The 27,386-nt window shown below is 55.8% G+C and overlaps 5 protein-coding genes across 9 annotated transcripts in view; 1 reads left to right on the top strand and 4 right to left on the bottom strand.

The window, feature by feature from the left end:
- KMT2A (lysine methyltransferase 2A) overlaps positions 1 to 5,541 on the bottom strand; it is a 40,620-nt gene extending 35,079 nt beyond the window's left edge. For all 3 annotated transcript variants that reach the window (XM_059867382.1, XM_059867383.1, XM_059867384.1), the window contains exon 1: positions 5,197 to 5,541. In XM_059867382.1, the coding sequence (XP_059723365.1) occupies positions 5,197 to 5,535 (339 nt within the window). In that variant the 5' untranslated portion in view covers positions 5,536 to 5,541. The remainder of the gene's footprint in view (positions 1 to 5,196) is intronic.
- Positions 5,542 to 8,200: 2,659 nt separating this feature from the next.
- Positions 8,201 to 9,415, bottom strand: ATP5MG (ATP synthase membrane subunit g). Its single transcript, XM_059867080.1, has 3 exons — positions 9,261 to 9,415; positions 8,922 to 9,082; positions 8,201 to 8,371 (listed from the first exon to the last, which is right to left on the bottom strand). The coding sequence occupies exons 1-3, from the start codon at positions 9,322 to 9,324 to the stop codon at positions 8,273 to 8,275; spliced, it is 324 nt and encodes a 107-aa protein (XP_059723063.1). The 5' UTR covers positions 9,325 to 9,415; the 3' UTR covers positions 8,201 to 8,272.
- Positions 9,416 to 9,551: 136 nt separating this feature from the next.
- On the bottom strand, positions 9,552 to 19,897 carry UBE4A (ubiquitination factor E4A). Of its 3 annotated transcripts, XM_059867077.1 has the most exons (20): positions 19,821 to 19,897; positions 19,535 to 19,699; positions 19,224 to 19,424; positions 18,991 to 19,103; positions 18,267 to 18,419; positions 18,018 to 18,177; positions 17,649 to 17,851; positions 17,246 to 17,437; positions 16,080 to 16,413; positions 15,690 to 15,816; positions 14,516 to 14,823; positions 13,804 to 13,936; positions 12,627 to 12,814; positions 12,440 to 12,540; positions 12,202 to 12,315; positions 11,375 to 11,549; positions 11,056 to 11,236; positions 10,709 to 10,856; positions 10,316 to 10,473; positions 9,552 to 10,173 (listed from the first exon to the last, which is right to left on the bottom strand). In XM_059867077.1, the coding sequence occupies exons 2-20, from the start codon at positions 19,656 to 19,658 to the stop codon at positions 10,032 to 10,034; spliced, it is 3,255 nt and encodes a 1,084-aa protein (XP_059723060.1). In that variant the 5' UTR covers positions 19,659 to 19,699; positions 19,821 to 19,897; the 3' UTR covers positions 9,552 to 10,031. The 3 variants fall into 3 exon arrangements, with proteins under 3 accessions (XP_059723060.1, XP_059723059.1, XP_059723062.1); XM_059867076.1 differs by having other exon boundaries at positions 19,535 to 19,852; XM_059867079.1 differs by having other exon boundaries at positions 19,248 to 19,424; positions 19,535 to 19,850.
- Positions 19,898 to 21,502: 1,605 nt separating this feature from the next.
- Positions 21,503 to 23,642, bottom strand: LOC132337999 (G protein-activated inward rectifier potassium channel 4-like). The gene is made up of 3 exons (XM_059867106.1): positions 23,466 to 23,642; positions 22,177 to 23,356; positions 21,503 to 21,963 (listed from the first exon to the last, which is right to left on the bottom strand). Exons 1-3 carry the CDS (start codon positions 23,640 to 23,642, stop codon positions 21,620 to 21,622), a joined length of 1,701 nt encoding a protein of 566 aa, XP_059723089.1. The 3' UTR covers positions 21,503 to 21,619.
- A 2,190-nt stretch (positions 23,643 to 25,832) lies between these two features.
- On the top strand, positions 25,833 to 26,946 carry CLDN25 (claudin 25). Its single transcript, XM_059867107.1, has one exon. The coding sequence runs from the start codon at positions 25,881 to 25,883 to the stop codon at positions 26,553 to 26,555; it is 675 nt and encodes a 224-aa protein (XP_059723090.1). The 5' UTR covers positions 25,833 to 25,880; the 3' UTR covers positions 26,556 to 26,946.
- The last annotated feature ends 440 nt before the right edge of the window (positions 26,947 to 27,386 follow it).

The raw sequence follows: 27,386 nt of genomic DNA, 5'->3' as shown, positions 1-27,386 counted from the left end.
CTAGTCATCACCTGAAAAAGTTTATTTTACAATAGAGTCACCTCACCAATGCTGTCCTTCCCATTCCCCATCCTGGGTTTGGCCCAAGTTAGACAGCACCTCACTTTCTTGGAAAGGGATAAGCTATTTTTAGAAGCTCATTCAGATGCCTGCTTAGTGACTGCAGCACAACATCTACCAGACTCCTCTGCTTTCAACAGAGTAAACATCCTTGGAGGCTGGCAGGTAGTAACCCTGAGACAAACACCGGGTGTTGGGAGCAGAGCAGAGTCTGCTGGGAGCTCAGGGAGATGCTTCCCAAGCCACTGCTTGTGATGCAATTCAATAATAAACAGCTGAGCACTTGGGGTGATCATCATGCACCAAGTCAGATGAGGGGACATTTGTCCTTCCATTGTTTAATTCAACTAAAGTTTTGACCAGGAGTGATGCACAGACTTTGCTGGGGCTTCACCTGCGAGCAGCACCGACCTACAGAGAACATCTTGAGATCCCACAACAGCTCTTGGCCTGGTCACCTCCACATGACAACCCCCAAACTTCACTGCTGCAGCGGCACCCTCAGGCATCACCCATGGCAATACAGTGGTGATTAGGGCTGCAGCTTCCAGAGTCCAGTTTTTTCAGAACTAGAAAGAATATATTGCCTGGGCTGAGGCTCAGGGCGGGTCTCACAAGTGTGTTACTGAGAATACAGATCTGTTTTGCCAGAGTCCTGGTTCCAACCTGGATGAGAAATTCTGATTTATGCTTTCCAATCTGAATACAGAGGAATGCTTATTAGAACATCTGAAACACTCTCATTCTGGGCACAACAAGCTTTCAATAATACCACTTCCAAGGAAGAGTCAGTCAAACCACTACCCACAAAGATCAAGCTTTCAGATGGTAAGAGAAAAGCTCCACAATTGCTGTATGGATGCATTAAAAAAATCTTTTGTGGTGGTAAACTCATCTTTTGCTCCTAAACATATATTCCTAAAGAAACAGTACTAAAGTCAAACTATGCTCTGTAGCTCAGCTTGGGGGAAACAGCTAACCCTGCTCTGGGAATTCTGTGGTATCCCTGAGAAGTGATGAACCACTGACTTGAGGAGTTACCTGTTTCCTCCAACACGGTGCTGTGAAACCTGCAGTTCAGCACTCGGGTGCCAGTACAGAAGTGCATGGTCAAGCACTGTTGCAAGTCTGTCACAGGAGCTTTCCAGCTGAAGGAAACACAATGTCCAAATGCCCCTGGAACAAAGTCACCAGTGCATGGCTGCTGTTCTGAAATTGCCTTACCTGCCCACTGCTGGTGCCAGTGGGACAAGCCACATCACCTTCCAGTTGAAAAGTTTCCCAAATTCCTAACAAACTTCCCAAAACTGCTCCTCTGAGGGTTTGGAGCACTGAACAAAGCCGACCAAACCACAAAATCAGAAACATTTATTTTCAAACATCTGAGAAAGCAGCACCCGAATGTTCAGGAAGGGAAAGTGCACGAAGGAGCCATCTCTTGGGCCATGATCTGCATAATCCTCACTCACCATGTCTCTTGTCAGACATCAATACCTACAGCAGTCCCCTCCTCGTGCATGTGCAGTGACTGCCTTACCCATGACAGGAAAGGCTCTACACCTCCAACTCACACACTAAACACTCAAGCAGTCTGGCAGTGACCATTCAACCTAACACCACCTGAGGAAATTTTGAGGCAAATAGAAGAAATTATCTGTACTTCCAGCTCAGGTATGACCCTGGCAGCAGTATGGAAGCTAATCCTTACCCCCAGGACATGGATCTGGTACCATTTCCAAACATTCCAGGCATCGGCAAACGTCCACAACTCCAACATTCACCTCATAAAACATTATGCCCCAGGTATAATCATGGAAGTGCTACCAGGGACACCACCATCACCACCACATCCAACTGCCAAACTTGAGCTTCTGCAACTTTCAGCCAATACAGATTTGTGGAGGTAACTGTCAGCATGTATCCAGTACACTCTCAACTTTTAGGTTCCAAAGCTTCAATCCCCTTCACAGATGGGCAGGAAGCTCTAAACTGACAGGCAGAGCAGATATTTAACAACTACGTTTATGCTTCTTTTATACCAAATATTGACATAATGAACAAGAAAATGCAACCATATTTTTCTTGTTCCTACAGTGTCACTTACACCAAGCTGAAAGGTTAGAACACAGTACAAATGCTCCTGTTCAACCACTTACAGCTTCACTGTGCAAAAAGTCCCCCAGCAATTCTTGTGGTGTTAAAATTGAGTATCAGAATGTGGCTCCTTTAATGTGAGCTGGTTTCAAGATAACTCAGTGCAAGACTGAGCTGCAGCAGAAGACAAGGCTTTGTACAAAGTGACCTGAATCTGAGGAAAATGCCCTGACACCCCAGAATTCAAGTATCTTTTAAATGAGAAATGAAGTTTGCTATGTACTACAAAACTATCAAGAAGATAAGGGAAAGACTGAGTCTAATACTTGTTCTGGACAACATTACTCCTGCATCTAACTTGGTGGTAATAACCCATTTCAACAGGTACCTACACAAGTGCAGACAAGAATGAGGTAGAAAAAAACCAAGCCTGTGGAGCAGAAGTTGTAAATAAAAAGGTAACACAGCTTCTTCCTCTGATTGCCACTGGCTCCTCAAAACAAGTGCTCAGAGTTTATCCCTGATGAGGAATAATGGCAACTTGGTTGAAGACTGTAAGTGGCTTGGCTCAGGAAGGACCCTCAACCTTGAGGAAAAGAACAGCATGAGCACCAGGCAGTTACTGAGTGGACATGGTGAGCCCTAATATGAGGGGGTCTGCTAGAAGCCCCCTTCTAGAAGAACACCTCCCCCAGAGCAGCTACCACACGGCTACCAGAAACTGCACCATTCCTGCACCGCACACAGCTGCCCTCTCCTCTGGAGAGACCACAGGCAGCACCCATGTGCTGCCTGCCTACATGTGCCAGAGCCCTTTCCACACCCTCACCCCACCTCACAGAGAACTTGTACTGCAGGACAGAAAAAAAGCAGCCTCTGTTGCAGGTGACTGTAATCTTCACTAGGACTACGATGAGTGCACAAGTTACCAGCCAGGAGAATTATCTCCTTTGATGCAAAAATGTTGGGTTTCTTGAGCATCACCAAAGAAAAGGAACCAACTGGGTGAGTTAACTCAATCTGATCGTTTGTGAGGATTTCCTCTGAGTATGCCCAAGAGTACCAGCAGGCTGCAAATCCAGAGAGAGGGGAAACACCTGGGGTCTGCCCCTGCCTGGCTCATGAGTGGTCAGACAAAACTGAGCCTACAAAAACAAAGCCACAAATCAATGTTTATCATTACTTTCTACTGTATGCAATGTTATTAGAGAAAAGCTATTGGCAGCTAAGTAGAAAAGTGATGTAATGAGTAGAATTCATAAAATCCAGGAGACCCTGTGTTAATCAGCTGCCACACCTACAATGCATTCAAGCTATTTTACTTTAAAGCAAAAATACCCTGAAGGCTAAACTCAAAAAGATATCTCAAAGATGTTTTAGGGCTTTTTTGAGATGCAAAAATATACTTGAAGACAACTGGAACTAAACAAACCACAGCCCAATGTCATCTTAGAAAAGAAAAATTAAGAAAAGAAACAAAGCAACTTGTCTCCCCCCACATGAAAAACCTCCTGGGTTATTAACTCTGTGGTCAGCTTGGTTAGCCAGATCTCAAGTCACTTCTCTCCCTGAACTAGCATTGGTGAGATATTAACTGCTTCCCAGAGGACTCCATGAATTCCATCAAGCCATGTCTACTGCAAACAACAAAAAAGAGAAGTATCCCAAAGTGCACCCCCTGAGATGATGGTGTTAATGAGAGCAGTGCGACTCACATCCCAAAGTCTGCACAGGTGAGGGCAGGAGTGTCCCCATGCTCAGCTCTGCTCCTGCAAACACAACCCAGCTCCTCCAGCATCGCAGCCCACGGGAGCTGCCACTCTTCAGGCAAGGAACTCCTCCAGCTCAGCCCCGAGCCAAGAGCTCCACTTTATGGCACTCAACAGAAAATGCCAAAACCAGGCCAGAAAGACACAAGAAAACTGTATTTTCATGTGTGTTTTAATGAACTCTGCCACGGCCAGTCATGAAAAAGGAAACAACTAGTCTTTATACAGACAAAATACAAAGATACATTCACCTACCCTACGGCTGACAACCTGCCTGGAGAAGAGGAGACAGAGCTGACCATTCAAAAATCTATAATAAATCCCTCCTGGTACAAAAGAACTGGGAAAATCTCTTGCCGGCGCAAGGATGCCGCTAAGGAGCGAAGCAAAACAACTGGAGGAAAGGAACGCTGCAGCTCGTAGTAACACACCCCCATCATGTCTTCCCTGTTCTGTCAATAGGTGGGTTGTTGTCGCACGCCCACTCCGGCTGCCTTAGAAAGGCTCAAAAAAAAAAAAAAAAAAGAAGGGAGGAAGAAGAGCAACTCAAAAAAAAAAAAAAAAGACAAAAAAGAAGAAAAAAGGAGCGCCAGTGCTCCTCGTACCGGCAAACGGCCTCTCGCAACGGGCCCGCCGCCCCAAGCTCCGCCTGGGGCATCCACAGCAGCGAAAGGGAGGAAGAGGAGGAGGAGGAGGAGGAGAAGAAGGGGGAGGGCCGGTGCGCGACACCCACCGCCGGGCCCGCAGGAGGGGCCGGCAGCCCAGCCCCCTCGAGCCCCCGCGCCCGGGGAAGGACGCGTCACCCCGCCGAGCATCCTCGGCACCGGGCGCACCGGGAGGGCTCCGGCCGCATCCATCCTACCTCGCTGCCGGCAGCGGGGTGTGCGCACCGTATCCCGCCCTGCCGCGGGCGCGGGAGCGGCAGCGGCGGGAGCCGGATAATGGAGGCGGCGGCAGGGAGGACGCACCGGCGGCAAGTCGCGTGCGCGGGGAGGGACCGCGAGGGCGGCCGGACACGAACCGGCACCGGGTCCCGCCCGCCGACTCCCGCCACCGCCCCCCCCCCCCCCCCCCCGCCACGGCCCCCCCCGCCGGGCGCGCCCTTTGTGCGGGGCGCGGGAGGTGTGTCCGGCGACGGGCGGGCTGTGCGGCCAGGACTGGGTGGGTGCGCCCGGGTGTGTTCGGGCCGCCGCCGCCGGGGCTTCGGGGATGCTGCGCCCGGGACCCGCCCGCCCGCCGCGCCCCCCCGCCCCCGCCCCGCCGCCCCTCTCACCTCTCCGCTGCCCGCCTCGGTGCCGCAGGCCGCGCGGAACCGCCGCAGGTTGATGCCGATGGTGGCCGAGACCTGGAGTGCCGCGTCGAAGCCAGGACCGGCCGCGGCCGCGGGGCCGCCGGGGCCCGGCGCTGCCCCGCCTCCGCCGCTTCCCGCCGCCCCGCCGGAGCACGGGCCGCCGCGCTCGCCCTCGCCCACCGTCGCCGGCGCCGCCGCAGGTTCAGCGGGCCGCAGGCTATGCACGGCCGGCACCCGTAGGCGGGACCCCCCCGGGCCCCGGCGGCCCCAGCCGCCGCTGCCGGGCCGGGCGGGGAAGCGCCACCGACCGCTGTGCGCCATCTTTACTGAGAGGCGACGAGCCAGAGAGCGGGGCCGGGCCGCACCCCGCGCCCTGCATAGCGCTTCGCCGGCCCGTGGAGGCGCTGCATAACAACGAGTGCCATTCAGGTTGTGGGGCTCCGCCATCCCGCCGCCCCGGCATATGAATAAGCCATGCTCGATCAGTGCTGGCCCGGGATAACGCTGGGCGATATGCAGGGCCCCAGGCCCGAGACCCGCTGCAGCCCCCCGTCCTGGATAGCACAGCCTCGGGCCGCCGCGGCCCCTCATAGCTCGCAGCGCCATACAGGCGCTGGGCTCCTCGCGAGCCAGCCCCGGAACCTGCCTGACTTATAAACGGGCCGCTAGCAGCCCTCATAACCCCGGCGGCGATGCCGAGCGGGAGCGGGAGCCCCCCACCCCGGACCGCGCATACGGCATAGGCGGTGCATCCGCCCCCTGCATAGCGCCGGGCCGTATGCGGGGCGCGGGGCGCGGCCCCGGGCCCGGCACGGCACAGCCCGCAGTCCCCGCCGAGACCCTCCGGTGCTCGGCCCGGGACTAGCCGGTCCCTGCGGGGGCACCGCGGCCGAGAGCGGGCGGCTTCGCCCTACCCTCCCGGCCCCGGCTGTGTCCTGCCTGCGGCCCCGCGCCCTGCCGGTGCCGCGTCCCGCTGGATGCCACCCCCGGGAGGGAGGTGGCGGCGACAGCACCGGGCTGTCAACCCCGTCGTTCAGAGCACGGCGAGAACAGGGTTAACATCCAACAAGTGCCCACCGTATTCCGTGAGAACAGCATAGCAAACACACGGATAAGATGTAAATCCTTCTGCCTGGGGCCATAAAATACCCATTTTCCTCCGAAGTTCATCAGCTGAGGGCAGGGAAGGAGGGAGGGGTGGGGCGAGGCTGTTTGTCCCCGAAAGAGGCAGCCAGACTCTGTTCTGGTGTTTGGGAGGACGAACAAGCTGCTGGAGCCCTTTGGGGTTACAGATGCTGCAATCGCCTGGGGTTCTGCTGTGGGAGCAGGGCTGGGGGGGGACTGCTCTCAAGGACTCCCCAAGAGGAGAACTAAAATTAGATGGTTTCTTTGTCTCCAGGGACAGGAGCATCTTTGAGCTCTCCCATGCTTTAACTAGTACAGCTTAATCCCATCCTCCCACTGAAGCTTTTGCCAGGCCAGTGCTGGTGTGAGCTGCAGCCTCCTGAATGCCCACCTGAACTTGCTTTGAGAGGCACATGCAGACAAGAGAGGAGAGGCAGGTCTTGGAGCCAGATCAGACAGCCTTGCCCTAGGTGAGGTTCTCTTAGGTTCAGAATCCTCCTTCCAGTCAAGCTCACACATGATATCCCATATGTGATCTTCCTCTCGTCGAGGAACATATCCTTCAGACTCTCACAACAGGGCCCATTCCCCTCGCTGGTCTCTGCCTGCTGGGTGAAGAGTTTGTGATGACAGGAGCAAAAAGCTTGTGGGGAGGAGCAGTTTTGGGGGCCATCATTCACCTCTGCTCAGCCAGACCACTGGCTGCAGTCCTGGTCAGGTTTGCTTGGGCTGAGCAATCACAAAAGTTTCTGCAGCACCAGAAGGAGGGCTGTGTGAGGCAGGCATGGTCTCCTGGCTGGGCTGGTGGGAGAAGCAAGCATGGCACACAGGCTGGGCAGGGGGCTGGAAGCACAGGTCCAGTTGCTGCTCCTGTTGCAGACTCCCCCACAGACGATGGGGAGTTCACTGAGCCTCAGTTTTCCCATCTATGGCACGGAAGTGACCTGTGACCAGCTCTGAACCAGAGCTGCTGGTGCAGGAAGCCTTCTTTTTAACAAGAAAGAAGGAAAGGTCTCCATCCATGCCGTGAACAACCTACTGCTTACCACACCTGGAGTGTGTGAGCTCACCTGCACTCCCTGTCAGAAGCACACAAGGCCTCATGCTGGGATGAGCTGCTGAGAAGGTCAGTTCTGCTGCAGGGAGAGCAAGTGACATGCTACAGGCACAGTCACCCAGAGACAGCAGGGTCACTGAGGGCTGAGGGCCTGTAGGGTCACTGTGTGCACAGCACAACGCCAAGAGGAGAAAAGGAGCAGCAGGACAGCAACAGTATCAACAAGGAGCAATACTGACTAAAACCATCTTTGGAGCAATACTGACTAAAACCATCTTCTAAGACAGTAAAAGCAGGCTGCTAGCTTCAGAAAACTCCTACAAATTATTTTTTGAACATGTCAGAGCACAGGGTACTCACCAGGTTTTGTAGAAAATCCTGCAAGAGCTGGCTGACAATGAGAAAGGTGGTAGAACCCCAGACAGCTCAGCCTTTTGGAGCTGAGGTGACACACGCAGCAAAGCTCTGCTTACTTACACAGGCTTCCACTGCACCAGTCAGACACCAAACCAGAAGAGCTATGTTCCCTATGGAATATGCCATGGAAATTGCTTTTGATAATGTAAAAAGTACTAGAATTTACGTTTGGGTCCCACTAGCTGATGGGAACTGCATTCAGGAACAAATGGAATGTTTCCCCTTTGCAGCCTCTGTTTGATTTTGGGGCTCTCAGACCTCCCCTGGAACCACGGCTGGGACACAGTGAGTGTCCCAGAGCAAACAGAGCTCTGGTGACCAAAAGTGATGTTACTAAAGCAGCTCTGGCACCTGTCAGAGTACCAGACAAGGATGACAACAGCTCGATAAGGGCTCCTAGTTTTATTGTTGCAGCCCCTGTTACAGACCCAGCACTGCTGGCACTGTTGAGGTGCGTGCTCACACGTTGTACCCGATGATGCCGCGCTTGCCGATGATCTCCCCGATGTAAAACCACATCAGCACCTCCGTGGCCACCAGGCCATTCCTCAGTGCGTCCTGAAAGAAAAAAGCTACTGCTTAGATCCCACACTCCCACAACAGCTCCTCCCTCACTCCCACTGCCACATCCATGCCCTCCAGCAGTTCTCAAGGTGAAAACCCAGAAGTGGAGCAGTGTTTGCTGTGTTCGGCCATCCCTCAACATGTCCCATCACAGAAATGCTCTACAGCATTAGGCACACAGTCAGCTGTTGACTACGGCTTTTTACAGTTCTTTCAAGGATCATTTCTTAGCCCACACATGGGAAACACACTAATTTCAAGACCAACCAATGATCCAGAAGGCTGGGCTCATTCAGCCACCTATGGATTCTCCCTTCCCTGGGAGCAGAGGGAAACAAATCACAGCCTGGTCCAGGCAGGGAAGAATTAAAGTAAATAAAATAAAACACTTTAAACTTTGGTCTCCTGAATTCCACGAGCTTCATATGCCGTAGCCAACAGCTCCCACTGCTTCCCAAGGCAGGAACAGAGCATGTCCTGGGTGGGTAGGAGGCTCCCGTGGGAGCTGTGCCCCGGCATTGTCGCATCCCGCCCCGGCCGGTACCTTGACGGTGAGCTGCGCCAGGCGGCCGCTCTGGAAGGCCCTGACCAGGCCCTTCATGCTGTCGATGGCCCGCGGAATCTCGGCGGGGGTCGGCGGGGCCAGCTCCACCTTGGCGTAGTACCAGAACGTGGCCAAGCGCGGCTTCGAGTACGTAACGGCGGCTGGGGGAAGGGTAGCGGAGCGGACGGTGTTTTTCCAGCTGCGGAGCCCAGCCCCGCTGCCCTCAGCCCCGCGCCCCCTCCCCTTCCCTCCGCTCCCCCTGGTCCGCTGTCGCTCCCCTCACCTCAGCCCGTCCCATGGCAGCCCCGCTCCCTCCCCACGCCCCGTGCCGCCCCTCACCGCCGATCAGCTCCGGCCCGCGCTGCACCAGCCGCTGCACCAGCCCCTGCGCGGCCTTGGCCATCGCTGCGCGCTCAATGTCACCGCCGCTCAGCGCACCGGCGTTCGCCGCGGTCAGCCCGCCGCGAGGACCCCGGGCCACGTGCGCGGGGAGGGGCGGGGCGGGGCCGGGCCGCCTCGGATCCGCGGGTTCGAGACCCGCGCAGGGCGGAGAGCGCGCCGGTGCCCGCACCAAGCCCAAAGAAGTTTTTTTTACAGCTCCCGGCACCGCCAGACCTCCAGCACCAGCTGTAAGATGATCTCTGTGTTTAATTTCCAACGCCCGCCATTCCCAACACTCACTGGGGAAGTAAATCCTGCTACACCCCTGGCACATAAAAGTCGGAAAAACGTCCCCCTCCCTTTCACCAAGTGAAAGATGGTTACAGTTTAAACACAGGACAGAGGGAGGCTTTCGGTGTTTCTGGAAAAGAACGTGGCCAACACAAAGAGCAGGTAATAGAGAGCCAGGGCACCACATCATGAGGAGGCTGTGTTCCTCTCTTGAGGCTGGCGCTCGAAGCTGTAGTGCAGCGGGATGTCGCAGTATTAAAGAGAGAGTCTTGAAAGAAAAAGAGAGAACAAGGGCTGGCAGGGTAGGTCTGAGGAGAGACTCCAAAGGTGGTGGCAATGCAGTAAATGTGGTCGTCATTAGGGGGGCAGCTCCAGCCATTACCCCTGCATGGTGTGATCTCGCCCATGGCAGGAGGTTTAGAGATGAGATCCTGTCTTTTAGTTCAGCGCGTCCTCCAGCTCCTCCTCCTTCTGCTTTTTCCTCTCTGCAAGCCATCTCTGTATCTTCTCTTTTAGCTCTGTGTTTGGTCTGATCTGGTCCATAGTGAGGGGACTCCGATTGAAAGGATCTGTCTGATCACTGAAACATAAAACATCAAGGAGATTACTAGGACACATCAGGTGCTAGAGATAAAAAAAAAAAAGAGAGAGCCCAGGATAAGTCACTGGATATGTGAAATAGATTCCCAAAAGTCTCAAGGTGTGAGGGCTGTGCTGCACACCTGAGGAGGTGTCGGGCTATAGTCGATCGGTCCACAGTGACACGGGAGGAGGGCAGGATCACGGGGTCTGACATCAGAGTGCTCATGATTGGATCCAGGAATTCATCACAGGCATCTGCATATGTCTCCTCTTCCTGCTGCTGCCGGTCTGCAAGAGACTAGGGAGCACACGTGGCTCTGAGGGATTCAGCCTCCCCATTCTTTAAAAACCAGGGAGCATCCACAGGTCTGGGCAGGCAGGGAACCCTCCCAGCTGCCCCACGTGGACCTTGCACAAAGCTCCACTCCCAGAAATCCAGCTCCACAGCAAAGATGCAGCAATACACAGAGCGAAAAGGACACAGGGAACCAGCTCTATCTTTTTTTGTATGTTGAACTCCCCCAAGTGCTCACCTTGATCCTCTCAGCCAGGTTACTAAAAGACACTATCATGTTGCCAGGCTTGTTAATCTTCTTCAGAACCCGCACGGTCTGGGCAAAGAGCGTCGGTGAGTAGGAGCGGCCGTCCTTAGGGACTGTGGCACAGAAGTTTTCTTCATCCCTGCACCAGGTTACGTGAGAGAAAGGTTTAAGAATCCCCATTTATCAGGGCTGCAAAACAGTCCCCACAGCAGCCACATTCCCATAGCAAATAACTCAAAGCTAAAGAAAAGCTTGAGTGTAACTAAGCATTTCTCCCCCAGTATCACCAAGATGGCTCCTGCATGGCTCCCGACAAGCTCAATCTCCTCGTCACCTACCCAAGGTTTAGGTAGATGGTGCAGATGTCAGACACGAGCTGCTGTGGCTTGAAGTCAAACTCACTGAAATCTTTCACCTTCAAAGCTCCCATTTTAGGCCCAACCAGGTGTTGCAGAAAGTAGTTGAGCATGGAGATGATGCGCTCAGCAAGGAAAGGATGCACAAACAGAGACTTGATTTCTGGAAAACAAAACAAGTTTGCAGATTCACAGCAATTCCATCGTCATCTGACCACACTGAAACTAAATTCCTGCCTGCTCACTCCCTGGCAGGTCTCTTCTCTAAGTCCTAGCAGGCAGGAGGGGCCATTTTCCCTACCTGAAGTCAGGAAAGCCAGAGTGCCAATAGTTTCATTGGACATGATGTTGTGGAAACGCGCCAGCTGACCAAACATCTGCAGGCTGGACTCCTTCTCGCGGCGAGCCTCGGGGGACAGGCTGTCCCACTCGCCTCGGTCCTTCTCAATCTGCTGAACTTTGATCTTGCTGAGGTACTGCAAGACAGAACACATGGAGTGTTTGGGTGGGTGGTGACAGCAAGGAGGTCCAGAAACGCTCAAAACCAGTCAGGCAACATCCATATCACCCATCTTATCTGCTGGCCTTCCAGCAATCAGTTCTCTGGCAGGTAATAGCTCCCCAAAATAGCCCTTTCTAGCAGCAACAGCAACTCTGAAAGGAGTGGAGAGACATTTAACACACACCAGGGACATGAGAGCACCTGAAATTCCCTTGTAATCCCAAAGGAGAACTGCCTGGAGACAAAAGGCCTTTATTAGGATAAAACACTTGCAGAAAGACCACGGGGATTTGAGAATCAAAACCCACAGTGATTGTTTAAAGCCTGAATGTATCCAGATTAGGAACAGGCTGATTTCCCAGAGTGCTTCCTGTTGGATCTGAAAAAGCCCTTTTGCTCCTCTTGGTTCTGAGCTGCCTCCTGAACCCAATGGAAGGAAGGGTAACCCACAGACAGGGCCCCAGACCCTTCCTCCTGCCTTCACCCCTTCTCTCAGGGCATTGGCCACTCCATCTTGGGATTGTTTCCTGCATACTACTTACTGCAGAGACTCACCAGGTCAGTATTGCACCTAGGAAGCAAGAACTTGTTTACCCGATGGTGATGGAATGTGAGCTCAGCCCTACCTGTATGGCTTCATCCAAGAGGAAAATGGCATCGTTCATGAGCAGGTTAAGGAAGCGCAAGAAGAGAGGGGGATTCATTGCCTCCAGGTTCTCTGAGGCATAATCAGCCAGAGCCTGCAAAGAAAGGGGAAATAGCGAATCCTGCAGCCCAGGCCCAGTGGCAGGACATGGAGCCACGTGACCCCCACGTGAGCTGCACACCCACATGGCACACTCAGGCATGCACCTCTCGCCTCACCTTTATGCTGTCCCGGTAGGAATCAGTGTCCCACATGTACCTCAGGATGGGATACATGGGACGGCGGTAGTTGAACTTCTGTTCAAACTGGTGTGGGTCACCTGGGCACAAGCCAAAGAACCTTTCAAGTGGACAGTTCCCCACAGGTGCTACACAGGGAACATAACTCTTCCCATTCTGTGCTTACCTGTGAACTCGATATCCACAAAGACTTTGATGAGTGCCTCGGCCAGGTGGGCAGCATGCTGGTAAGAGCAGAACACTCGCTTGCGATGAAACACGCTCGAGACAAGTGGGCTCTGAGCCTGATCCAAGTGAGGCATCACAGCTTCCAACACTTCAGCCAGCTTGGCTCGCAGGTGAGGGTTTTTCATCCTGCAAGAGAAAACAAAGCAAATCCAGGATGGCATGTCCATGATGCAGAATGGAGCTGCTCAGGAATCACTCCAGGATCTGCGCTCATCCAAGCTTGAGTGCCAGATTGCTGCAGACCATCAATAAAGCCAGCCCTGGGTCAGCAGTCACTTGCATAGACACCATGCCACAGTGGAATCTCAGGCAAAGGGAGAGTATTGGAACAGCCAAGCTGCTGCTCTCACCCCTCCTACAGCAGCTCTCCCACTCACAGCCCAATGCCTGCTTGTCAGCCGGAGCTCCCAAGCAAATCCCACCAGCCCTCCCAGCTGTTTTCCTACTGCCCACAGACCTGCTTCCCTACTACCCTGCAAATCCAAGTGCTTTGCCTGCTGCATCTGCTGTCCAGCACCAAGCACTGAGATCACTCTGCTGCACTTGTGGGGCAGAAGCCAAACCACCTGCCCCAGGTGATGCTGTAGGGGGCTGCCAGGAAGAAGTACACTCTCCACCTCCCAGGGACAGCAGGAACAGTGAGAGCTGGCTACCATGGGAAATCTCCATCTGCAGCTGCTACTGCCAGGAGCTCACTGCATTTACACGTGAGCGTAAATGAAGGAACAGCAGAAACACAGAAAGCAGGGAGATGTCTTATCAGGAAGATCGACAGAACTGCTCAGTTCTGTTCAGTGGACATCACAGAGACACTCCCAACAGCTCAGTCCCAGGAGTCCCTTTAACAAGTACAAAATGGCTGTAACTGATGAGGTTTCTGCATCATACAACCAAACACACCAAGCACTAAATCCTGAATATTTTAACCTTGCATGAAGCCTGTGTCCTCCAGGCAGGCCTGTATTCCCTCTGTGCCTCCTGCAGGCCTATTTCAGCTGTTTCAAAAAGATCAACCTGTTCGCAGCTGCACAAATCAAGCCTCAAGACAGCTCTGCAATTTCTACTTGCTTTGTCTGCCCGGGTGCTCTGCAACAAGAACCCAGGGCTGCACCTACCTCTCCACATCACCCATGAAAACAGTAATAAAGTGAAGGATGTGCTCCAGGGAATCGGCAGAAGTCTCCAAGATGTCATCAGCAAAACGCCGCAGGAAAATGAAGAAGTCGCCCAAATTATCGGCAAAGAACTCTGCAAACAGAGATTGTAGCTGAGCTCCTCCCCAGGCAGCTCACCTTGCCTTTTTCCAGCCTTCCATCCACTCTCCCCTCACCACCCTGATGCTGATTAAGGATTGTTAATTAACAAGCTGTATTAGAACCTGCCATAGAGAATGATGCCTAGCCTGATGGCATGAGTAACACCTGGGACTCACTTCCCCTCTTCCCTCCCACAATTCAGGTCACTTATGGAGTGAAGCCAGCATCTGTCTCCTGATCACACACTTCTACACAACCCCCAAGGGAAGAATCCTGAAGCAAGCCCCAGAAAAAAGAGTTTACATACAGAGAAAACACTAAATCAATGTAGAACTTGCCACTTGCAAATGAGCAGGACTTCTATAAGGTCAGCAGCTTCACCACCCTACATATGGCCCCTCAAACAGCCCCAAATTCTCTAAGAGAGATCCTCTTCACAGAGAATATTCTGCACAATGTCAGTAGCAGCACCGTGTCCTGCCCTGGACAGGGAAGCACTTGCTCAGGCAGCTCTTCCAGTGCTCATGTATGCAGGTGTTGGCACAGAGCCCAGCAGCACCCGTGGTCTCACCTGGCACGTAGGCCAGCAGGCTGTGCTCCACCTGTGGCAGCGGGAAGGTCAGCTCCAGCGGCTCGCTGCCCTGGTTCCCCACAGCCAGCTGCACCAGCAGCACTGCCATGGACACCTGCAGGTTCAGGCAGTTCTGCAGCATCTGCGGTTCCGTCATGGCTGTCTTGGTGGACAGATAGATGGTCATGAGGCGCTCAAACTGCTCCCTGAGGCTGTCAGCAGCGGGGCTGGAGCTCTGCTGAGCTTCTCGCCACGCCACTTGCAGGCGGTGAAGGCTTTGGTTTATCTTTACCATCTGGTCGTGCAACCTACCCAGGAAAGGAGGCAAGGAGGGGCTCAGGAGACAGACAGACATCCTGCCTCACCAATGCAGAAGCTGGTGGGAGACTGTTCTGTGCTGGTGGATTCAGATAATTTTCCATGGGTACCCTGTCTGGGACTCTGGCAATGGGAAGCCTTGGGGAAAGGCTTGGCAGGACCTGGGAGGGTACGAGACCCTGTGAGGGACCATGGCACCTGCAGAGTGGCCTGGGGACATGGCAGAGCTCCCTTGGGTCACTGAGGTCAGGGATCCGACACAGCCCAGAGATGCTTGCAAGGTGACACTTCAGTTTCCCAGCAACAAGCCACCTGCATAATAACTTTTTTGTCAATGTCTATATTTAGAGAATAAACCAGAAGGGGACTCTGCTTGGATCAGCCATGACCTCACAGTATCTAGGCAACGATTTGCAGAGGGAAGTCGTGCAAAACAGAGTGTTTTAGTGTCTAGAAAATCCTCTCCTGGAAGCTGACAGCTACATCACATTGCTGTTTCACATACACTCCCAGTGGGCAGGTGCTCTGCCACCTGCATGAGGCTCCTGCCCCAAGGAAAGGGGGAATGGAGCAACCTATAAGTACTCAGCACTTGTCTGTTGGTGTCTATAAATAACACGGAGCCTGCAAGAAGATAAAACACTTGCAGAAAGGCCAAGGGATTTGAGAATCAAAACCCACAATGATTGTTTAAAGCCTGAGAGTATCCTGATTAGCAAAAATGTGAGCAAAATTTCTTCCTGCAGTCAGGCTGAAGTTCAAGCTCAGCTAGCCACCCTGTGTTCAGAGTATTTACTGAAATGTGCATAGCTGCACATGGGTGGAAAACAGCCCCAGGGGAACTGAAAGCAAGTACCTGTGAAACCCCAAGTGCAGGGTATACTGCGTGAGCACCAGGTTTTCCGTCACCAGGTTGTAGCTGTTTGCAAACTGCGGCTCTTGCTCGCTCAGAGCAGGGATCAAACACGTTTCTTTTTCCAGACCTGTAAGGAAAAGCATCTCTGCGTCAGGTCCTCCCCAGCAGTGCTGGTGAGAAGAGGGCTTGAGAGGGTCTTTCCTGAGGACACAAAAGGACTCCTGGTGATACTGGCAGCATTTTATTTGTATTCAGCTCTCTTGCTCCTCTCTAGTCACACTTCTAACTCACCTCTAACCTTAACGGCATCCACTGAGAAGGCACTACTGGGTAAAGTGGGGACCTGAGATCTCCTTTCCCATTCCCTTAGTCCCCAGTGCTTAGGTGTACCTTTCATGTGTACGTTCTTGCTCCTCCTTTCCTCTTCGTTCAGCTCCTTCAGGGCACAGTAGGTAGGGTTGAATGTTAGCAGCTTTGGAGATCTGGGTTTGCAGAAGGGCTGGCACAGCTTCAGGAGGGCAGCCCCCAGGTTGAGGAAGAAGGCATCCGAGGCGTACATCTGGAAGAAAATCTCTGGCATCTGGTTAGCCCAAATCTTGGTGCGGCCTGCATTCGCATGGAGGCAGTTTCCCAGCCAGGAGAGGATCCTGTGCTTCGTCTCTGGTGACAACTGCAACAGGTTCTTCAGCATCTGGTAGATCTTCTCATGGAACTGGGCCATGAACTGTTAGAGGAAACAGAACACAGACGAATTAGTCCTTGGGAGCTGTTCTTTTGCCTCTCTGATATCGCTGCTATAAGACCCTTTCCTGCTCCAGACCATGTCCTGCTCCTCAGGACACCCTGTGAATCACCCATCACACACAGGTATTACAAGGTCAGATCCTGGGGCTGGAACAAAACAACAACTAGGGATGTCCTCAAAAGCTGAGACAATTTGTTCTCATACAGTGTAAATCCAAAATTCTTTGCCTATTTTTGACAGCCTGAAAGAACCCCTGAGTGGGAAAGCCCCTCTCAGGGATGACCTCTGCACCCATATCCTGCATCCTCATGTTTTACTCCTGACTGACTGGAACACAACTAGGAAGGAATTCCTAGGTATTCCTAGGCATTCCTCTAAGGAAGAAATTTACTTGCATAATGAGAGAGAACATTGCCTGTCGCCTTCTCAACTGGTGAATCAATTAGTGTTCTAATTACAGGACAGGCACTGAAAACTACTTCCTGGTGATTGCAACACCTGAGGCAGATGATCTCCAGGTATCACCTCAAGTCACTGACATCTGTTCCACCAGTCCACCCACCCATTTTCCAAAAGCTCAGGCAACTTTATTAAGGCACAAAGACTTGGGTTGCAACCACCCAAGGCAGCTGGCAAAACTGTTTCCATGCTCCAGCAGGAGAATTCAAAGCAGTTTTGGGACATGCCTAGTTGCAAGCCAGGCTATTCCTGAACCAGCAGTGGAACTCAAGCCCTGATACCACATTTTGAACCCTCGGACAAGGAGAGACCACTGACACTGCAGGAAGCAGAACTGCCCCACTTCTCCCACCTGATGGATGTTGGCTTCCTGCACTTTAATCTCCTGTGGGCTGGATCGGGATGGATTCAGAAAGTAGCCATGGTTCTCCACCACGCCAGGGGTCTTCAACAAGCAAGAGATATTTAAAACAGCACCAAGCAAAGTCTTCTGGTACATCTGTCCATTGCTGAGATCCTTGGGCTGGATGTAGCCTGCAAAAACCTGGGGAACACATCAGGACATGCTGACAGTTGTCCAAACTCCCAGCAAAAAACCCTAACACACTGATAGGTTTGTGGCAGGCTATGAGAAGGGAGAGGAGCGGTATAACTACATTGGGTGTTGTTACACCACACTGCTGGTTTGAACTCTGCAGATCAGGTCTTGTTCATGTGCCCCTGCTAAAATCTCCAGCCTAAGCCAGGGTACTCACCTTTGCTATGTCCTTCTGCTTTGTGAAGTAGAGGAGCACATCGAGGTATGTGTACAGCAGGATCTGGCAGAGGTCCAGGTCCTTGATTCTCCCCAGCAGAATGTCAAACACGGGAACCATGACCTCCCCAAACGTGCGCACCTCCTCCTCCATCGTTAAGGCTTCTATGACCTCCTCAAGGAACTCAGTCATGTCTTCAAATTCTGGCAGGAGATATGAGGCTGTTACACACAGTGCTCCAACAGCCAAACCGACCCAAACACAACCCTCTCTTTTGGCAGCAAGGGGAGTCAAAGCTTCACCCAGCCCCTGGATGCTCCAGGGCAGCCAGGCAGCACTGAGGCAGTGGCACAGCCCGGCTGCACTTACGTGCCCCTCTCAGTGTCTCCAGCAGCAGGTCCACCAGCTGCTCGTACACGTTCTGGTTGACGTAGATCTCCGGGGTGAGGAGCACAGTGCGAGTGTTGGACACCGTCAGGTTGCGGCAGCGCACAGCAAAGGGCAGCAGGTTCTCGGGGACCTTGGTGATCTGAGCAAGGAGAACAAGGCAGTGTTGGGCCCAGGCACTGCAGCTGCAGCTGGTCACTGCAGAGCAGGGTGCAAAGCTGCATGGCCCACCTCCTCGCATGCCCTGCGGAAGCAGGCATAGAGGTAGCGCAGGATCTGCCTCTCCCCAGCGTCGCGGTCAGCCGAGAGGTTCTGGCTGCTGGCACAGGTCATGTGGATCAGGTGGCTCCCGGGCTCTGGCAGCAGCAGGCGGGTGAACAGGGCCTGGGCACCAGCACAGACAGGGTACAGTGACACAGCCCAGCACAGAGCTGATCCCTCCGGAGGAGGAAGCTCCACACCACGCAAGTTAATTGGTTCCTGCTGGGAAGGGCTCTCCCTGTCCCTCATTAAATAACAGAGTGCTGCAGTGAGAACCCTCAGCTGCTTCTGGCCTGAGCAAATCATCCAGTCCCCCATGGAACAACAGTACCCCCCACCAGAAACCATTTCCACTGAAATCCTCAGCAGGAATGACTGATACAGCTGCAAATGAAGATGAGCATGTGCGTGGACACTTGTTGACTGAGCTCTCTGTTTTTTCTTCCCTTTCCCACCCACACAGACCTACAGGGCAGCAAACTCCCACAGCTTCCGGGAGGAAGGACTGGATTCCCCAAATTCTACACTTTTCTCAGTCTCATATCCCAAAAATCTCATGGACTTTTCCAGCAAAACAATAATTGGCAGCTTTGTGACAGGTTTTGAAAAACGATTTGGGTATCACACGTACATTCTGATTAAACAAGCTCAATCAGGTGGCCAAAGCCTGCAGATGGCCCCAGGCAGTCCTTACCTGCTCCACATTGTCCATGTCCAGCCAGTCCTGGTCATCCAGGTCTGCAGCCATCTCCTCCAGGTACACACAGCGTGCCGGGATCCCATTCCCACTCTTCAGGCTGGGGTCACCTGGGAAGGGGAGAGGGGCCTGTTCCACCTGCAGGCAGGACTGTCCCCAGCACCTGGGACTGTCCCCTCCCAGCTGTCCCCTCCCCGTCAGAGCTGTCCCAGCCTGTACCACACCCCCACCAAACCGGGGCTTCCCGGGCTCACTGTTGTCCAAGGTGATGAGGAAGATCCTCTGGATCATGTGGTTGATGTTGAGCTGCTCGCAGAGCTCTCGCTGCGAGCGGAACGAGCGGCTGATCTCGGCCACCGAATAGTCGCAGTCGTCCAGGCTCTCGGAAACACTGTTGTCGGAGTCATCCTGGCTGATGGACGTCTCCTCGCCTGCATGACAGAGCCCTCAGCGTCTCGGGGGCCAGCACCTGTCCGAGCGGACCGCCTCGCCCCCTCCCCACGGTCAGCCCCTGCCCCAGCGCCAGCCTCGACCTCCCCACCTGTCAGCTGCCGCAGCTGCTGCTGTTTCTGGACGGCGGCGAAGTGCTTGGCGGCAGCGACGGAGCCGAAGAGGGCGGCGAAGGGGTTACTGGAGATGCTGTTGTTGTTCTCCTGGTCGGTCATCTCCCCTCAGGGCCTCGCCATACGGGTGAGCCGGGGCAAGGCTGCGGGGAAGGCCGCCGTCAGGGCTCGGGCCCGCTCCCCCCGGGCGCGGCGGGCTCGTCCCGCTCGGTGCGGGGGCTCCGGTGCCAACCCGGCCCCGACCCGCTCCCGCTCCGATCCCACCTCGGCCGCCGCTGGAGAGCTCTGCGCGTCACCGCGTCGCACAACGATTGACGTCACCGCGACGCGCCGGAAGTGAAGCATGGGACCGGAGGAGGGGGGAACTTAGCGAGCTTGGGCGGGAGCGGCAGCAGCGACTCCTGGCGGCCGGGAGGGGGAACGACACCTCCGGCCCCGCGGGGACGGGGACGGGGACGGGAATGGGAATGGGAACGGGAATGGGACACGGAATGGGAACGGGAGCGGGAACGGGACACGGAATGGGAACGGGAATGGGACACGGAATGGGAACGGGAATGGGACACGGAATGGGAACGGGAATGGGACACAGAATGGGAACGGGAATGGGAATGGGACACGGAATGTGAACGGCAATGGGAACGGGAACGGGAATGGGACACGGAATGGGACACGGAATGGGAACGGGAATGGGACACGGAATGGGAATGGGACACGGAATGGGACATGGAATGGGGCAGGGAATGGGAACGGGAGCGGGAACGGGACACGGAATGGGACACGGAATGGGAACGGGAATGGGACACGGAATGGGAATGGGACACGGAATGGGACATGGAATGGGGCAGGGAATGGGAACGGGACAGGGAATGTGACAGACACAGGGACAGGGACAAGGATGTGTCAGGGAATGGGACAGGGACAGGAATGTGATAGGGACAGGAATCCGGCCCGGCTCGGTGGCACCCAAGCGTGTCCTGTGCTGTGAAACGCGTGTGTGTGATAACCCAGTTTGTGTTTGTTATTCATCCAGTGGCCTGTATTTGAATATTAATGATATGTAAATAAACTGCTTAATAGATAAATCATGGTTTTATATCGAATCAACGTGAATATTGACCCTTATTAACTTTGCACCTACAAACGCTTGTTTGCAGCTTTTTTTTTTTTTTTTAACTTTTTCTTGTGCAGGGAGTTTTATGCTTGTAGGGGGTTTGGGGCTGCAGGGGATGTGGGGTAGGAGCACTGATGTACATGTTTATATTACACTCCCGTGCATCCCTTCTGTGCTGGGCTGACCTTGGCCCCAGGGCCTCGCCAGCTGCTCCATCCCTCCCCTCGCACCCTTCTGGGCAGGACAGATTTGAGGTGAGGTCAGAAAATACCCTGCCCAAGACTCTGTGGGGAGATACAAAGGTAGGTTGATAGAGGAAAAGCAAAGGTGGACAAAAGGGGTTAAATCCAAGGGGTTATTCTGCAACCCCCAGAGGCAAAGCTGACTGGGGACTACAGGGAGGGTCCTCAGCCAGACCCTGCATACACAGATTTTATTGACTTTTTTTTCAGTCCAGGCCCCTGGCTCAGGCCCAGGCACTGCCCTGCCAAGTGCTGCAGGTGACTCCAGTCGTGTCATTCCTGTAACAATATTAATTCAATTCTACGACACCGTGTCCAGCCTCTCGCAGCACCAGCCTGGTTTCCCTGCTGGGGGAGTCTTGAGGCACCATGTCAGGGACAGTTTGGGGTGCTGGGGGGGCACGGGGCTATGTCAGGGTCCACGAGGTGGTGCAGGACTGAGCCCATGGCACTGGGGGGCTCTGTGCTCTGCCTCTTCTTTGCCCAGACCCCGAGGGCTCCCCCAGAACAAACGCGGCTGACGGCTGGGTGGTTTTGTCATGAACAGCCTTTACTCACCCACTGCCTCATATTCCTTGTTACAAAAGAACAGCTGAACCTAAAGAACAGCCCTTGGCTGCAGCTGGGGGAGCAGGGGGCGAGGGCTCAGCCCCACAGAGCAGGGTGGGCTATGGCACTGTTGGCGTGGGGCACCGGGCCCGGGGAGCTCAGGCAGGGCCCTCCCGCTGCGCCGGCTCGTCCCGGCCGCCCTCGGCCGCGCTCCCGGGGACGCTCATCGCCAGCAGCGCGTCCTCGCCGGGCCCCGGCAGCGCGCACGGCTGCACCAGGTGGTCCCAGTAGAGGCTGAGCGTGGAGTGCTCCTGCTGCTCCAGCTCCCTCAGCTCGTGCAGCTCCTTGGCGCTGGCCGCTGGCGTCTGCACCTCAAAGGTCATCTCAAAGCGGCTGTAGTCCACCTGGAAGGCGCCTTTCTCCAGGGACATGCAGGGCTCAAAGCGGTATCCCCAGAGGATCTCGTCCTCCGTGTAGGAGGTGCGGGCTTGGCACGTCATTCCTGCGGCAAGAACATGGCTGTGCTGGGTACCACAACGAGCCCCCTGCTGCTTGCGAGGGGCTTGCAGCCCTGCATCACCCACGGCCCACTGGAGACACACAGGACCCTGAGCCTCCCTTGCTCAGATGTCACTCCTGGGCCTGGGTTTGCCCAGCATCTCCAGGAGCCCAGGGGAACCCCCCCCCTCCACCCTGACTCCCCGAGACCACTTGCCTGTGGCTTCCACAATGCCTTCGAGGATGATGATGATTTCAAACTGCTCCCGGCGCAGCGACTCGGCCGACATGTCCCAGAAAGGGCTGTGACGGTTGATGACGTGGCAGATGATCTGTGGCTCCACCAGGAACAGACGGTCCTCCCCCGTGTCATAGCCCAGGTTCAGCTCCGACTGCTCCAGGGGGATGAACTCCCCCTCAGCTGTCTGACGGGACTTGATCAGCTTTGCCCGGATCTTGGCATCCACCATGTGGCTTTCCCGCAGGTCCCCCACACGAAACATCAGGCAGAGCTTCTCGTCCCGGAGGGAGATGACGCAGTTCTTGCTGAAGATGAGGGTCTGGGCACGCTTCTTGGGCCGGGAGATCTTAACGAACATGCAGCCGACCATCATGGCATCGATCATGGAGCCGACGATGGACTGCGCGATCAGCAGGATGACGCCCTCGGCGCAGTGGGCTGTCACCATCCGCGTGCCGTAGCCGATGGTCCGCTGGCTCTCCACCGACAGCAGCAGGGCGGAGACGAAGCCGTCCACGTTCTCGATGCACGCCTGCCACTCGGGATCGCCCTGGTGCCCCACGTCACCGCGCACCCAGGCGTCCAGGAAGTAGATGAAGCCAAAGACCACCCAGGTGATGACATAGCACATCATGAAGACGAAGAGGAACCAGCGGTACTTGAGGTCCACAATGGTGGTGAAGATGTCTGAGAGGAACCTCTTCTTGTCCTGGATGTTGCCCAGATTCACCTGGCACTTGCCCACTTTTGTCACGTAGCGCTGCCGCTGCCGCCTGCTGGCCTGGGCCGTGGGGCCGTCCTCCTCCAGCAGCTTGCAGCGCCGGCTCTGCAGCCCCTCCGGGGTGGGAATGGTGGAGCTGCGGGCAGAGGTCTTGCCGCGGGACGAGTTGGGGATGTTGGCCACGCTCAGGGCGTGCAGCGGATAGAAGCGGGCACCCGCCTCTTGCGGGGCAGGCGGCGGGCACCAGGACGGCCGGCCACGGTGGTGCTGGGTGGTCAGGCTCCCGCGGCTCGGAGGCAGGGACGGCTCACCGGGGACAAAGCCGCTGTGACGGGTTGCGGATGGGTAGTTTGGCATCGGGGCGCCTCTCTTGGCGGCGGCGGCTTTCTCCCCGCCGTCCTCCACCAGAGCCCCGGGGGCGGGCGGCAGATCGGGCTGCAGGGGGGAAAGGAGCCCGTCGGTGAGAAATCGCCTCCGACAACAACCGCGAGCACCCGGCGGCATCGTGTGCCGAGGATGCCCCTGGGCCTGGGGCGAGCCATACCTCCTGCGGGAAGGTGCCGTAGCGGCTGGTGTCGGTGGGCGGCCGGGGCAGGTAGGCCAGCATGTGCTTGGCCGTGGGGGTCTGCGCCGGGGGGATGGAGTTGCTGCGGCCGCGGGGCTCCTCGGGGGCCAGCCAGCCGCCGGCGCCGCCGCTGTTGCGGGCGTAGGGGAGCACCATGGCGGCGCCGGGGCGGCGGCTCAGCCCCGGGCTGGGCGCGAGGTCCTGCCAGGGGGAGAAAAGCGGGGAGTTACTTCGGACAGGAAAGCAGCCTGCGGCTCCAGCCCCGCTCCGCATCCCCAGGGGCCAGGGTCTGGGGGAGCCCCCCTTGCCCAGCAACGCATGTCCCAGCCCCGGAGCTGTGCGGGGATGCCTGCGGGCGGGCTCCAGATTGCTAAGCCCATTAAGGGCCATAATTGCATTGCAAGGCCGGGGAAGGAGGCATTCGTCGCCGGTGGGGAGCAGCCCCGGCATCGGTCAAGCTCCGGCTGAGCGCCTAAGGCACTGTTCCACAGTTGTTCCAGGCCATGGCGGTAGTCTGCCGGCTCTCTAAGAAGCTCCGAGCAGAAATGGATGGCCCCCAGGTGCGGAGGAAGGACAGCCTGTGAGAAAGAGGCAGACCCAACAGCCGGGCTCCTCGGGGCAGGCTGAGCCCAGCCGGTGCCCATGGGGAGACGTGAATGGAGGTCATGATCCTGGAAACGCAACCCGGAGCGCAGCGACCCGCAGGGATAGGGGTGGGGATGGAGGGGGAATGTTTGCGCTCTGCCTCCGTCGAGCTTCTCCTGCCCCTGCAAAGCAGCGGGACCAGAGCGGTCCTCAGTGCGGTGATGGAGGATGTCAGTCTCTGGACCAGCCTGCCGGTTCCCCAGACCCCAGGGCGCGGGAGACACCCACCTCATGTCCAGGCAGAGCGGCTGCCAGCCCGGCAGACGTCGTTCTCGGCTTGTGGCTCCCCCCGCGCCCCGGCCACTGCCGGGCATCTTCCCACCGGTTGTGGACGGGAATCCTCTGCCCGGCTGTGCCACCGTGGCCGGTGGGAGGGAAAGAAGGACTCGGCGGCGGCCGCCAATCCTGCTCCAGCGGCAGAAGGTCACCCGTTAATCTGTCTCAATGACAGGCACAATTACCTTGAGACGATTTAATCGGAAGCAGCAGGTGCCCCAATGCCTGCGGGAAGGAGCAGGAGGGGTTTCCCAGCGGATTTCCCTGCTCTTGCCCTTGGGATGATGCTCCCTGTCTGCTCTTAGGAACGGGATGGTCAGCAAGGGCTGGAAAACATCCCCTTTCTCCTGCCTGTCTGTGCTTCTCTGTTGAACGTGGTCCGCGCTCCCTCGCCCCCTCCTTGTAGGAGCCCCCTGCAAAGATCCTCCTGACACTCACCAGGGCTGGACCCCGGGACCAGCAGGACTCAGTAATTTCCAGTCTGGCTCCCAATACAGATAAGAAAGACGACGGATGAAGGAGAGATTAGTCGCTAATCTCCCAGGGAAGATGAATCTGCAAGCTGGACCCCGCGGAAGCAATGCACGTGGGGGAGGATGGGAGCCGAGTGCCAGCACAAACTTGGGATTTTCCTGATGCTTCTTTTCATCCTTTTCATAGAATCCCAGATCGGTTTGGGTTGGAGGGGGTCTTAAAGATCAGTCCAGCTCTAGCCCCCTGCCACGGGAACACCTTCCATCAGACCAAGCTGATGTACATGGGTTTTCCCCAGTTTTGTGCTTGCATCAGGGTGCCTCCTATCAGGACAACGGTTTCCTCACACACAAGCACCATGAGCCTCATCTGCTGGTGAAGTGTTGGGTGCAGGACAGGGGGATCAAAGCCCACCTGCGAGAAGGGCCCATCTGAAACCTGCTTCCTCCCTTGAACATCTCCATTCTCAACGTAGTCCTCAAAGGCTCATTTGCATATTTAATTGATGACCTAATGAGGATCAAGGCCTCCAGCCGAGGCACTGACTCCTGAGAAAAGCCCGATGCCGGCTCTCTTCTGACTGCATCTTGTGCTACAGTGCCAGCCGTGTCCCACCGAGGCTGGAACTGCTGCTGCCGAGAATCGCTCTCCCTGCCAAGGCTCTCGCTCCGGGGTAGCCAAGGCTCGGAGGATTTGCGTGCTTTGGCTTAACCCTCTTGGGCACGGCGGGGCAGCGGCGGGACCCAGCCCGGAGTTACCGCGGGGATGCACCCGGCTTTTCCTGCTGAGCCGGGCTCTCCTTTTAGCATGGAAAAACCAACAACAGCTGAAAAACGACCGTGGCCACACCCCGGCGTTGGAGGAGCAGGCTTGAATTCGCCCCCCCGGGCGGCAGACGCGGCCGGCGGCCGGGCGGACGCTGCTCCAGAAGCGTTAATGCCCGCGGCCGCCGCTCAGGGTGGCTAATCGGGGCCCGGAGGTTAGCGGGGCGGCGACGGCATGGCCGGGGGCTGGTGGGCAAAGGCGCAGGGTGGGGGGATGCTGCTGGCTCTCCTCGGATGGATCAGCTCCTGCGTCACCACCTTCGTGCCACTCTGGAAGAACCTCAACCTGGACCTGAACGAGCTGGAGGTCTGGAACATGGGGCTCTGGCAGGTCTGCATCACCCAGGAGGAGGGGGTGGTTGAATGCCAAGCCCACGGCTCCTTCCTGGCGCTGCCCCCCGAGCTGCGCATCTCTCGCCTCCTGATGTGCCTCTCCAACGGGCTGGGGCTGCTGGGCTGTCTCCTGGCTGCCCTAGGGCTGGAGGGCTGGAGAACCTGCGAGGACAAACCTGGGCGAAAGCAGCAGCTCCTGCTTGGCGGGGGTGCGGCGCTTGGCATGGCAGGGATCACCACGCTGGTGCCAGTCTCCTGGGTCGCCTACAACACCGTCCTCGACTTCTGGGATGAGACTGTCCCCGACATCGTGCCCAGGTGGGAGTTTGGGGAGGCCACCTTCCTGGGGTGGTTTGCTGGAGCCTTCCTGGCCACTGGCGGACTGCTCCTTGCCTGCAGCTCCCGCGCCACGAGCACCGCAATGCCGCTGGCCCCCGCCTGCCGCCAGCACCCCGCTGCGCCAGGGCTGCCCGGGGGCCACCACCTGCACCCCAAAAATGCAGACTTGGTCATCTAGGGACTCAGGGTGCTGTGCCCTGTGCACCTCGTGGCTCTTCCCCTGGCAGGGAGGGCTCCTGCTTGTTTCACAGGATGATTTGCTAATTTCTACGATAGCTCTGCAGGTTTCTCTCCTTCCTCTGCGTGTCTGCTTCACCTTTTCTCTGTTAAGGAGCAGCAGATTTCCCTGCAGCACTCACCAAGCAAGCGTGGGAAGGCAACAAGCAGCGGGCAGCACTGTACTGCTGGTGACAGCGTGGTACCATCACTGATGGGTGACATTGTGTTGGCATCCCTGGCGAGGCTCCCATAGCCAAGTGTGTCATAGCTAATGCTGCGCTCCAGCACAGCAGCTCTTTCCTTGCACGTCTGTATTGCTCTGAAATATTTGCAATAAATTATCATGCCCATTGGCAGTGTGTCTGTGCTCTGAACATGCAGCTGTATTTTGGAGAGGTGGGATGCAGGATGGGAGCTGCAAGGGGCAGCACTGCTGCTGCAGCTATGGTTTGGTCAGTCCAGAAAAGATTGGAGGAAAAGAGAGAAAAATAGAAAACAAGGGGGAAGGAGAAAAATGAGAGACAAGGCAGCAGGAAGTTCTACTCCTGCTGCAAAGGTGGGATGGCAGTGACCGCGTGCCCTGCAGGAGCCTCATCTTCTCATGGCTAAGATGATAAAGCCGATAAGTGCGACAGACTTTTGTGTCAAAAGTTCCTTGACTGTATCATTTACCTGTGCTAAAGAGGTAAAAAAGGGTTTTTGCTGGTCAGAACTGTTCCTTCCACATTTTCCTGATTTAGCTGTAAAAAATAAAGGCTGATTACACACCTCTGTGAGCAAGAGCATGGAC

Source organism: Haemorhous mexicanus, chromosome 24, assembly GCF_027477595.1.
Source record: "Haemorhous mexicanus isolate bHaeMex1 chromosome 24, bHaeMex1.pri, whole genome shotgun sequence".
NCBI lineage: Eukaryota > Metazoa > Chordata > Aves > Passeriformes > Fringillidae > Haemorhous > Haemorhous mexicanus.
Note: the sequence above shows the minus strand (reverse complement) of the source record. Positions and strands in the feature narration are given on the sequence as shown.